The sequence below is a fragment of the Mytilus galloprovincialis genome, chromosome 13 (assembly GCF_965363235.1).
Source record: "Mytilus galloprovincialis chromosome 13, xbMytGall1.hap1.1, whole genome shotgun sequence".
Taxonomy (NCBI): Eukaryota; Metazoa; Mollusca; class Bivalvia; order Mytilida; family Mytilidae; genus Mytilus; species Mytilus galloprovincialis.
The window spans coordinates 37000952-37013854 of NC_134850.1; the positions used below are offsets into that span (position 1 = coordinate 37000952).

General features: G+C 32.2%; 1 protein-coding gene across 5 annotated transcripts in view; it reads right to left on the bottom strand.

Annotated features, from left to right (window-relative positions):
• Positions 1–8553: 8553 nt before the first annotated feature.
• LOC143057172 (polyamine-transporting ATPase 13A3-like) overlaps positions 8554–12903 on the bottom strand; it is a 55579-nt gene continuing 51229 nt past the window's right edge. For 4 of the 5 annotated variants that reach the window (XM_076230421.1, XM_076230420.1, XM_076230422.1 and 1 more), the window contains 3 exons: positions 12632–12720; positions 11072–11155; positions 8554–10328 (listed from right to left, as the gene is read on the bottom strand). In XM_076230421.1, the coding sequence (XP_076086536.1) occupies positions 9720–10328; positions 11072–11155; positions 12632–12720 (782 nt within the window). In that variant the 3' untranslated portion in view covers positions 8554–9719. Of the gene's footprint in view, positions 10329–11071; positions 11156–11371; positions 11602–12631; positions 12721–12903 lie in introns of those variants that run through there. The other variant, XM_076230424.1, reaches the window with a different exon arrangement.

Below are 12903 nucleotides of genomic sequence, written 5' to 3' on the forward strand. Positions count from 1 at the left end.
AACGGGGCATGCGCAAAGAGGAAAGACGATTTTCGTTTTTGGTCTGAAATACCTCCTCTTTCTGGAGCACCACTAATATTGGCGAAACCAAGGATCAAGGATTTGTATAGTATACTATACAAATCATTGGTCGTATATTATTGTCAGGTAAGTATAATAATTTCTTGACTATTTTGTTGGAGCTTGAATAAGTGACGGTAACCCATATATATATATTTTTTTAAAACGGAATGGAAAAAAATGCATTTGGATACGTTTATGATTTTTTTCCACTTAAAATAACTTTAAACAATATTGTTTGGATGGGGTTAAATGATTAAAGAATAATGCCCTATAAGGAATAACGGGCAAAAAAATGAAGATTAGAGAAAAAAGGGTTAATTTTTTGAAGATTAGAGAAAAAAGCATGCGCGTAGCTACGTTTACGTCAAAACGCCCGGGCGTACACTTGAATATGGTAACACAAAATATTTTCATCTAGATAATTAAAAAAAAATGGTTAACAGTACATCAACCTTCTAAGTCTTTCTTCAATTGCTTGTAATTTGGAATAAAAATGACAAAATTGGTGTCATATTTTTATATTTATTCGTTTTCTGTCAAAGTCTAAATCTACCGTGATTTCTATACTCGCTTTCCTTTTTAAAGCAATTCCTTATGTACTTAGATTCGAAATGTGGTTTCCATTTTTTTTTATTATAACTGTGTAGATGTAGGTGAAGTTTTAATATATCAATAACTTTGTCAAACCATCGTATGATTCTACGATAGCTGTTTATGGTCAAAAGAGTATCCAGCGCATCATGACGAAATTATATATGATGAAATTTCAGGCGAGAACCAGGGTTCTATTTACACACTTTAATTTTGCACCTGAACAACCGAGGTTCAGGCGTACACTTGAAAATGACCTAGCTACGCCACTGAAAAGGGGTTAAGTTTTTAAAGATTAGAGAAAAAAGGGATGAAAATTAAATGTTTACAGAATAACTTTAAAAAAACAACAAAAAAAACCTCATCAGATGGATACTTACATAAATAAAGAGTGGACGTGGACGGCTACTTATACATCCCAACAACAAAGAGACTTAATTAGTACAGATCTGAGATTACTCGCAATTACTGGCAAGCAAGTTTAAAGCCAATCATAACTATTTAAAAAAATTATGCATCTAAATAATTAAGACTAAAATATGTAAATTATTTGTTCATTTTATTTTTAATATTTTATAAGTTACATTGATTAGTATAACCTGTAATTAACTGCTACACACTATAAAAACAAAGTGATCACTATCAAAACAATTCCCAATTGTCCCACATTTGAACTTCCCAATTGTCCCACAAACATATTCCCGATTGTCTCACAAAAATTAATTACTTTTTTACCTGTAATTTCAAAAAGTGGGACAATCGGGAAGACACTTTTTATTATTTCGTGGGGTTTTGTTCAAGGTTTACATGATCGTTATGTCATGTATATGGCAGCATGTTGTTCAAGAATATGGTTGACTTTAAATAATTTCTAAAATTGTTATTATCTCACCCCTTATTTATTGATTTTGTATTTACATTGACTTGATTCTTGATTTATTCGCTCAGTGTATATTCGCTTGTTTGTTTTTATGTCTTTTGATTGAGTAAAGCCATTTCAAAGTGTGTATTTCAATGTTATTGTTTCATGTTAGGGTGAAGGTTGGTACCTATTTAAACGTTTTAACCCGCTGCACTTGTTTGCACCTGTCCTAAGTCAGGAACCTGATTTCTCTAATTTCTGTGCTATTTTCACATTTCCTGACCGATGTGAGAAAAATGATTAGTGAAAAATCTGTTCTCGGCAAATGATTGGTTGAAATTTAATTGTGACGTTAAATCAAGTTTTGTTTTCTCCTGAATTTTCTGATTGTGACGTCATATGCCTGATGACGTCACATAAAAATTACACAACTTTCCTCAAATCTTTGAAAAGGAAGGATAAAAACCATAAGATATTTCTCCACTCTCGACAGTTATTTTAATTATTTAAAAAGCTCGGCCAACCTCGCGCTTTAAATAATAAAATTTAACTGTCTCGAGAGGAGAAATATCGTAATACACTTGTTGCAGTTGTGGAATCTATATGTTCAGTGCATGGTTGTCGTTTGTTGATGTGGTTCATAAATCAGTGTTTCTCGATTCTCATTTCTTTACAGTATTGATTAGACCGTTGGTTTTCACGTTTGAATGGTTTTACACTAGTCATTGTTTTGGTGGCCGATGTTCGGTTTGAAATTAAGCTCCGTGTTGAAGACCGCACTTTGGCGTATAATGGTTTACTTTTACAAATTATGACTTGGATGGAGGTGTCTCATTGGCACTCAGCATACCCTATCTTCTTATAAACTAACTAATACAATCAATATCAAATATCTATATGTAAAACTAAAACGGAATCTCGTAGTACAACAAAAACATAGTATTTTGTGTCTCTGACCAGTGTTATGGAATAGTAGTCTCAGAATAAATTTATGTGGCATTGTCGTCGTTATCATGTGTTCTGATGAATAGATATGATACTAGCCGGGAACAGTATATCTAACTATATCCAGGAGGGATGTACAATTAGCACCAATTGGAAAACCGACTGTCGAAATACCAAACCTGCAAATATGTCGTCTGACAAATAAAAGCATTTTCATGGCGAATTTGTTGTTGGAAAAAGCATTGTTCTTAACAAAGTAATATGTCTAATGTTGTATCTTGTGTTCCAATTTTTGTAGAAACTTCTGTTTCATTAGACGATGCAGTCTAAATGAAACATGGGAAAACTTAGTGTAAAACGATGATTAGTGAAAACTTTTGATATTCCTTTGGAATTTTAAACATTGTGATTGAATATTTTAGAGTAGATCTTCAAAAATATTAATAATCCAGTTCCTATAGTTTTCACCTTTTTGAAAACGGCCCGCAAACTGGCAGTTACATGAAAATCATTACTTACAAAATGCGAATTTCACGAAAATCAAGCGCTAAATATGTGAATATTTTGCACATTAATTTTCACAGACTATTTCTGGGCTCAACATAAGTAAACAGCTAGCATCGTCAGCAGCCGCGAAAACTATTTCTATAAAGCTTCCTTAATATATTTCAAGGAAGAAAAATAATGGATGCTTCATACATTGTACACTGTGACAGATGCATCAAGTTTCCGTCTGTCATATGCATATGCACATGATTTTCGTGATAAAGTCCACATGCCAGACACTTTAAGCAGAAGTTCAACCATATTTTGAAAACGGAATAATTGTGTGATGTACATATAAAAAAGAAAATTTGGTATGATTGCCAATGTCTGTCTGTTTGAATATCTAAACTTGGAACTAATTTTCATTATTCGTTGGTCAATGTCATAAGTTTTTGTGATATTGTCTGATTTTCAGATGCAGATGCAGATAGTACAGGGAATAGGTCAATTATATTTGGTGTTAAGAAAAATAGGTCATCTATATGTAGTGAATGAAAATTTTGTAAGGTTTACTTGTCCGTCTGGTATGTTTTACCTGAACTTGACCTAATTGTCATGGTTCAAAGATCAGTGATACGTTTTTGTGGCCAAGTCTGTCAGTCTGTCAAAAATCGTGAGCTAATATTGGGTATACTATTCCCAGGTTATTGGCAATTATTCGTCTAAGGGTTCAAAATTGCAGTTCCAGTAAAATAAATTGTTTTGTATTGTTGACTGGGGGGAATTGACGATTTTGTGTTTCATCATCATGCTCCATTAAGCCCACAGCTGGTTTTTCTTTACATTGAGCTTACCTTATTCATGCAGGTAATTTCAGAAGCATTGGTATATGCATGTCTAAATTAATATAATTCTGTTATGCTTGTACTCTTCTTTAGTGTATGTTCTTTTTAATATTTATCTTTTTATTTGTACAGTCTACTTCTGTCTATAGTTAAATATTTTGTACATACAATAAAGATGTCTTTTTGGGTAATGCTTGGTCTTGGGATTTTGTTTCCCTGATGTATTCATATTCTTCATAGTTAGTAGATATAGGAAGATATACTCACTATTTTAACATTTAAACAACTGTTGGTTCTTATACACCAGTTAAGCATATGCATACACCAGTTAAGCATATGCATACACCAGTTAAGCATACTAATACACCAGTTAAGCATACTAATACACTAGTTAAGCATACTAGTACACCAGTTAAGCATACTAATATATCAGTTAAGAATACTAATACATCAGTTAAGCATACTAATACACCAGTTAAACATACTTATACACCACTTAAGCAAACTTATACACCACTTAAGCATACTTATATACCACTTAAGCATACTTATATACCACTTAATAAAATTGAGAAAGGAAATGGGGAATGTGTCAAAGCGACAACAACCCGACCATAGAGCAGACAACAGCCGGAGGCCACCAATGTGTCTTCAATGTAGCGAGAAACTCCTGTAACCGTAGGCGTCCTTCAGCTGGCCCCTTAAAAAATATGTATACTAGTACAGTGATAATGGACGTCATACTAAACTCTGAATTATACACAAGAAACTAAAATTAAAAATCATACAAGGCTAACAAAGGCCAGAGGCTCCTGACTTGGGACAGGCGCCAAATTGCGGCAGGGTTAAACATGTTTATGAGATCTCAACCCTCCCCCTATACCTCTAGCCAATGTAGAAAAGTAAACGCATAACAATATGCACATAAAAATTCAGTTCAAGAGAAGTTCGAGTCAGATGTCAGAAGATGAAACAAACAAAAATAAATAAAATGACAATAATACATAAATAACAATAGACTACTTACTAGCAGTTAACTGACATGCCAGCTCCAGACCTCAATTAAACTGATTGAAAGACTATGTCTTCATCATATGAATATCAGGCACAATCCCTCCCGTTATGGGTTTAGTATCATACTATCATAAAATATATGAGAAGAACATAACCCGTGTCATGCCAACAACTGTTTTTTAAATAAATGTGTTTAGTTCAGACGCAAAGACCCTATAAGTGAATCAATATTAAAGCCAAAATATGCCATCTTTAATGACCTGACAACAGTATCGTAACTATATCCCTTCTTAATATGTCTGTTTAAAGGTTTTGTAAGCTTTTGAGGTGAATACTGACATTTTTGTGCTTTGTAAAGAATATTACCATAAAAGATTGGATGTGAAATACCTGAACGTATAAGATGTCTGCTGTTGAGTTTTATTTAAGAATTATTTCCTTATACCGATGATAAAATTTAGTAAATGTTTTGACTAGTTTGTGATATCGAAAACCCTGGTGTAATAATTTTTCAGTAATACATAAATTTCTCTCGCTAAAATCTAATATGTTGTTACAAACACGAGCGAATCGTACAAGTTGAGATATATAAACACCATAAGATGGTGACAAGGGAACGTCACCATCTAAAAAATGTAATTAACGATAGGAAATGAAAAATCATCTCTTTTATCATAAATTTTTGTATTAAGCTTCCTGTAAATGATATAGATATCAAGATCGAGGAAAGGGCAGTGGTCATTATAAGTATTAGCTTTATTTAAAGTAAGTTCAACAGGATAAATTTCTTTAGTATACATACTGAAGTCGTCATTATTAAGAGCCAATATATCATCCAAATATCTAAGAGTATTGTTAAATTTTGTATCAAATGTTGTTTCGATGGGTCTTTGCTAATTTTAGTCATAAATAGCATATTTATATTTATCAAAGTTAAAAGAAAGGTCTGTTTGATTGGATATATAAAGTATGCAAAAGAATTTCAGGCACGGGTGGTTTGATAGTAGATAAAGTCATTTGAGTCATTGCAGTCAAGTGCTCTAGATGCTTTTTTCCAAATAAATAATTATAAAAATTATTTATTTACAGATTGATAGTCCAAGAGGAGTCAAAAATATTGATGTTGCAGTGCTAGTTAGAGACAGACAATTTTCATAATTCTCATTGATATAAAATGAACTACGTGTACTTATTACCTGAATAAAAATGCACTTGACTTTTGCAAGTGGCTACTCCCATGTGAGAGTTTTGTATTATATTGATAAATGTTTTATGTTCAGTTGAGGTTACGAATTAGAACATAATAAGGTATCATTTTCCATTGCTTTCATAAATTTTCGAGGAAATAGAATTGAAAAGACTCAACCATGGACTAAAACACTGATAAAATACTTTCTTTTTAATCAGATAAAGCAGAGGGTACATGGAGCCTTTATCTAGCTCTAAACAAAGTTTGGCCTATGCTTCTGTTAAATGTTAAAATTGTTCAATAAGAAAATAAGGATGCCTGTTGTGGCTGCATTTATTATTTCTTCAATTCCACGTGAGATTTTTGTAGAATTCGTTAATCATATTGCCAATGGGTTAGGTTAAATTTTGTCTAAAAGATTAACACAAAAAATAATTGAAAATGTGATGTACTATTGTGTTTCCAAGGGAACTATTTCTACCAATGTCAGCATGCAGAGCTCTATTGTCAACATGTTTGCCATCCAGTTTACATTAAAGAGAGTTATTTGCAGAGGTTTTCCCAATCACCAATCATAGACTTATTTCAAAAGGCATATGGTAGCATAGTTTTTCATTTAATCAAATATAAAGGTATTTTTTGGTCAAGGAATAGATCTTGTACAACAATTTTAACATGCCAATTTTTAGCTCACCTGGCTTGCAGATTATCTGTGCAATTTACAAAGGAAGATTTTTAAAAATTTGAAAGGATTTGGAACTGGGAAACTTCAAACTATCCCAATTTATTGTTCACTGGATAGAAAACATGGAGGCTTTGTTGGCATATAGTTCCCATTGAAAATTTATAACAGTCTTATTTCCTGAAACGACTAGGCCAAAGTGCAATGAAATTGGCAGGAATGATGTGTACATTGAAGTGTACAAAATATATAAGAAAAATAGGGTTTTAATACCCAGATATCATTAACTGAATATGGAATTGTAGTAGGTTACAGTTTAGGTTTAAGGTAAGTTTCTGGTCACATCAGTGTTTATATATATGCCAAATTAGGGTTTTAACTTAGATTTCAAGGTTCACTGAACATAGAAATGTAATAGGTTAAAATCTAGTTTCAGATAGTTTCTGGTCCCATCAATGTGAAACTTCACACACATGTTTATATTGAAGAAATGTTTTAAAATAGATATGCCATATTAGGAATTTAACTAGATTTCTTGGTTAAATGAACATTAAAATGTTATATTTCTAGCTGGGTATGATGTCCAATGGATAATATTCTTGTTGTAATGTTAATATAAGAGAAATATATAAAGTCAGATCTTACATTTTATTAAAATATATACCAAACAATTTATATAAAATTACAATAAAATCTAAGAATATATGTTGGGAGCTACATGTAATACTGGTACATATATAAATATATATAAATATATAAAATTGTTATAGGACCTTCTACATATGAAATTATCATCACAACAGACATGACAGATATGAAATAAAAGTTTGCTTTAAAATAAAATAAAACACCACTTTCATAAATGATAACAGACAATTTATATGATTAATATTTATAAAAAAAAGTACCTGCAGTTGTCATGTTTTGAATGTACAATCAAAATCTTGAATAAATATACAGCATCTATATTCTAAGAACAAGAATATGTGATATTTATAGATTATCGGTGATCATCTCAACGAGATTGATTTTCTCGCTTGAGCCGGGACGGCGAAAGCGAGAAAGGCAATCGAGTTGAGATGAACAATGATAATCTTTTTATCGCTATTTTACCTATGACGACATTGTCAATTTCATGTCAATTTCGTTAGCAACGCCACGTGCATGCTTAGTTTCTAGCGATAATTTTCAATCTCAAGCGAGTAGCATGATATGAAAATTATCACAAAAAAAGATCAAAGGAAAAATGCACAAAATAGCGATAAGTATGAATATTCCCATTTAACCTAGGGGGAAAGACTATAAAACATGCATTTTTATGCAGACACATTTGTAAGAATAAATCAAACTGGAAAATAATTTCAACTCCCATTTCAAAACAACAGGTTATAAGTGCTTTAAGATTGGGTTAATTAACTGAACTGTTTACAAAACTTTTAATTGTTTGAAAATTCTAAAGATTTTCTACCCCAAGAAATGATTGCTTTAGCTTTTATATTGGGCAAAACCTTTCAGAATTGTGGCTCCTAAATGCTCTTCAAATTTTCACCATATTTGGTGATTTAACCTTTTTTTATTTGAGCATCAATAATGAATCTTTTGCAGATGAAACATGAGTTTGGCCTACAAAATTATCAGCCAGGTTTCTTTGGTGAATATGTTTTACTTTATTCTTTGCCACAGTTTCATTTTGAATATACATATCTGTGCTTTTTTTAAAATTTGTTGTTTTTATGTCAGAATCATTAGTCTAGTATTTTTTCTGAACTAATTTTTGTTGTTCAATCTTCTATGTAACTTTTGCTGTTTCACTGACAAAGATTTAAAGGGGGAGGGATTTAACTGATCAAGGTTCAAAGGGGAGAGGATTAAGTAAGTCAAACGGATAGTTCTTGTGCAAGCTAAAAATCTTGTCTTCTGGTTGCAAAATTAAAAATTTTCATTGATTAAAAAATCACAAAAAATTTAATAACCATAGTGCACCATAATACTAATGATGTTCAGTGGCTGTTCCAGAACTTTTCATAAGGAGGGCTGTTCCCGTCATGCTTCAGTGATTCCCTATATAATCAACCAAATTTTCCCCACCAAAAAGGGGGAGGGAGCTGGGCCCCCAAGGCCTCCTCTTCCCTGGATCCACCTATGTTTAGAGCAATAACAAAATAAATGGGGATTGTGTCCATGGCACACAGATGATGCCCCCAATTGCATATAACTTAATAAATGGGCATAACTAGAGAATGGTAAAAGAGACATCACCTATAAAATCATGTGAATATAAGATATCAAGCACACTATACATAAAAATGTACATAATATTTTAAATATGTCATATTCTTTGTGTCTTCAGATTCAACTTTTCCATGGTTGACTGACAAGTTCAAATTTAAATTATTACAAATTCAGATGAAAAAATAACTATATAACAATAGAATTTTAAATTTCGCATTATTATAATGTTTTGTTACACATATAGCACCTACATATATAGCAATGTGCACCAAGAGAAATTCCTACTTCCACAATACCTTATCAATAAAAAATATGAAATTTAAAAATGAGGAACATCAGCTTTTTTTATTTTCACTTTTCAAGCTTTATGACTTTCTTGATGTTTTCTTGAGATATAAATAAAAGCATAAATTTGATTACAAAATGATTCTTTAAAAACATTAAAAAATATATAAACAAGAATGTGTCCCAAGTATACGGATGCCCCACTCGCACTATCATTTTCTATGTTCAGTGGACCATGAAATTGGGGTCAAAACTTTAATTTGGAATTAAAATTAGAAAGATCATATCATAGGGAACATGTGTACTAAGTTTCAAGTTGATTAGACTTCAACTTCTTCAAAAACTACCTTGACCAAAAACTTTAACCTGAAGTGAACGGACGCACAGACGGACGAACGAACGGAGGCACAGACCAGAAAACATAATGCCCCACTACTATCGTAGGTGGGGCATAAAAAGTTACAAGGAATAACAAATTCAATTGATGTACAAATACATACAAAAAGACAAATTCCTACGTATTCCTTATAAATTTGTGGTAGTAGTAGAATGTGAGTCTTCTACAAACCCAGGGTTATCCACCCCTGTCTCAATAAGCTGTGCTTCGTCATCCACTGTAGATATCTGTGTGTCAAGTGTATCCATGCTCCCCGGTGTGTCAAGTGTAGCCATGCTTCCCTGGGTGTCAAGTGTAGTCATGCTTCCCTGGGTGTCAAGTGTAGCCATGCTTCCCTGGGTGTCAAGTGTAGTCATGCTTCCCTGGGTGTCAAGTGTAGTCATGCTTCCCTGGGTGTCAAGTGTAGTCATGCTTCCCTGGGTGTCAAGTGTAGCCATGCTTCCCTGGGTGTCAAGTGTCCCGACACTTTCAATATTTTTAATTCTGAGTGACCCTGTCTCACTTGCAGAGTCTGCCAGACTGCTCATTAAACTTGTACGATCAATATCTGCTGATACTGCACTGTCCATGCGCTGGAAGACTTCTACGAGATCTGTTGTGGAGGAAACTGGTGGCCAGTGTGTTGACTGTGAAATCTCCTCTTCCAATGCTTTGTACTTTAATTGGCTATTGAAGAAATTCTCTTTGATTTTTTCTTGTAATTTTCTGCTGATTAAGTAGCTATCGCAGAAATATGACTGAAAATTAAAAAAAAATATAGAAATAGAACATAGAAATGCTATCAATGTTTTTGACAAAGATGATTATATTACAATGGTTCTTTAATATACACATCATTTGACTGACAGCCTCACCGTTGTGTTTATCCGGAACACAATTTGTTTTGGTCATGAATTGTTATCTGATACTCTCTGTTTTTACTATACCTTTCACATGGATATAATAATGTATGGTCAAACTAGAATACATGTCTATGGTTGTCAATTTTAATGAAAGTAAATATACAGGTACAAAATTTCAATACTTGCTCTGAAAAACAAAAGATGCATCTAAATGCATCAATAAATACATATACTGCAAAACAATCTTCTGTGAAAACAAGCATTTTTCATCTCCAAAGTATTAAACGAAATTAAATAAAGAATAAATTTATTCAATTTTATTTGTGCTACAAATGTAAAGAAATTCACATTTATTTTCACACATTGTTGTATCCACAATTTTCTACATAAGAAAATGCCTGTACAAAGTCAGGAATATGAAAGTTGTTCTCTATTCGAATGATGTCTAAAATTGCAGCTTTTGATTTTGCCATTTGATTATGGACTTCCCATCCGGAATTTTCCTTGGAGTTCAGTATTTTTGTTGTTTTACATTTTACAAATTTCAAGGGAAATAAAGACAATGATTATTCCAGATTTGTTTTTTGCAGTTGTGGCCCTTTGATGTCAAAATTTACTAAATCACTTATTATTCTTACCTCAACTAAGAATGAAAGAATAAAGTTGATTGCAACAATTCCCAGATATATGAGTTTATACTCCATAGATGGTATGTCTGCCAACTAAAATATATATATGTACAAAATGAATCAGTGCAAAACAAAGCTTCAATATTTCACCTGGATCTTCACTGGTATATTTAAAATTTAACTGTCGAGAGTGGATAAATATTGTATTACATGAGATTTGGTGGTGGAATCTGTTTCTCTAATGATTTTCAAACAATACGCAGGCAAACTCATTCTTTCTTTGGAATGGATCTGCAAAAAGGTGTGTCCTTTCTATGTGACGTCATCAGGCATGGTTGCCTTTTTTCATGCCGTCACAATAGGAAATTCAGAGGAAAACAAGAAAATTCTATGTCATAATCGGATTTTAACCAATGAAGAACTGAGATCAAACAAACCACACGTTGATTAAATTTTTTTATACAATGGGTGCAGAAAGGGATAAATTGACGAAGAATTAGAGAAATGAGTTTATACTCCATGGAAGGTATGTCTGCCAACTGAAATATATATATATGTACAAAATGAATCAGGGCAAAGCAAAGCTTCAATATTTCAGCTGGATCTTCAGTGGTATTTTTTTTTCATCCCTAGGATTGTCAGTTTTCCTATCAAAGGTTGGTGGTTTTCTCCAGGCACTACAGCTTCCTCCACCAATAAAAACAGGTCGCCACGAAATAGCCTAAATGCAGTGCTTAAAACAGGCGTTAAAACACAACAAAAAAAACATAAAAAAAATAGTGGTATATATTAAAAAATATATGTTTGCAGTATCCTAGCTATATCCTAGCTATATAACTGACTCTCCTCATAAAAAAAACAGTGGTATATATTTAAAAATATAATTATGTTTGCAGTATCCTAACTGACTCTCCTCATAAAATAAAAAAAAACCCAACATTTGTATCTGTATTTTTACTGTATTTCATTTTTCATTTACATGTACTGCTAAATCAATCATCCTTAATCAGAACAAGGTTGTATGTGTGAGTGTATGCGAGTGGGAGAGAAAGGTTTCTTATTTTTACTTTATGTGATTACATGCTTGTTATGAGCCCTATGATTAGGAAATAAAATATCTTTATCTTATCTTTATCTTTATATAATTTAATTTTGGATGTAACACGTCTTCTGATTGGCTGACGTTATTTTGTTATGAGCCCATAGACATAATTTAGTCATGTGACCGTGACGTCATCAGCGTTTTTTCATGGTTTTCTACGGTTTAAAATGAAATTGAGAATTAAATTATAAGAAATAACTGAAATATTTTTTCTGTCTATTCGAAATAACATAAAAAATGTGGTGCACACTGTTAGATAACCCGCTACGCGTGTTATTCAGTGTGCACCACATTTTTTATGTCATTTCTTCATAGACAGAAAAAATATCACAGTCATTCCTTAAATAGATTAAAAATATATGTTTGCAGTATCCTAGCTATATAGACTGCATGGAATTCAATTAAACACAAAACACTTGTGAAATGACTTTTTTTTTTTTTTAAATAATTGATGAATGGATACTAACCTCCATAAACTCTCTAAAGAATTCTAGGGGTTCTATGTGTAGCCATACTGTACAGGCCAAACAAAACACTATATTGGCTAGGAAAAAATCTACAATAGAAACATTTTATATAGGTCATATGCTTGGGTGCTGTATATACTTTCATTTTACCAATTATATTTTTGGAATTTTTGAAACAAGGAGTTATATTTTTGGAATTTTTGAAACAAGTAGTTATATTTTTGAAATTTTGAAACAAGGAGTTGTATTTTTGGAATTTTTGAAACAAGGAG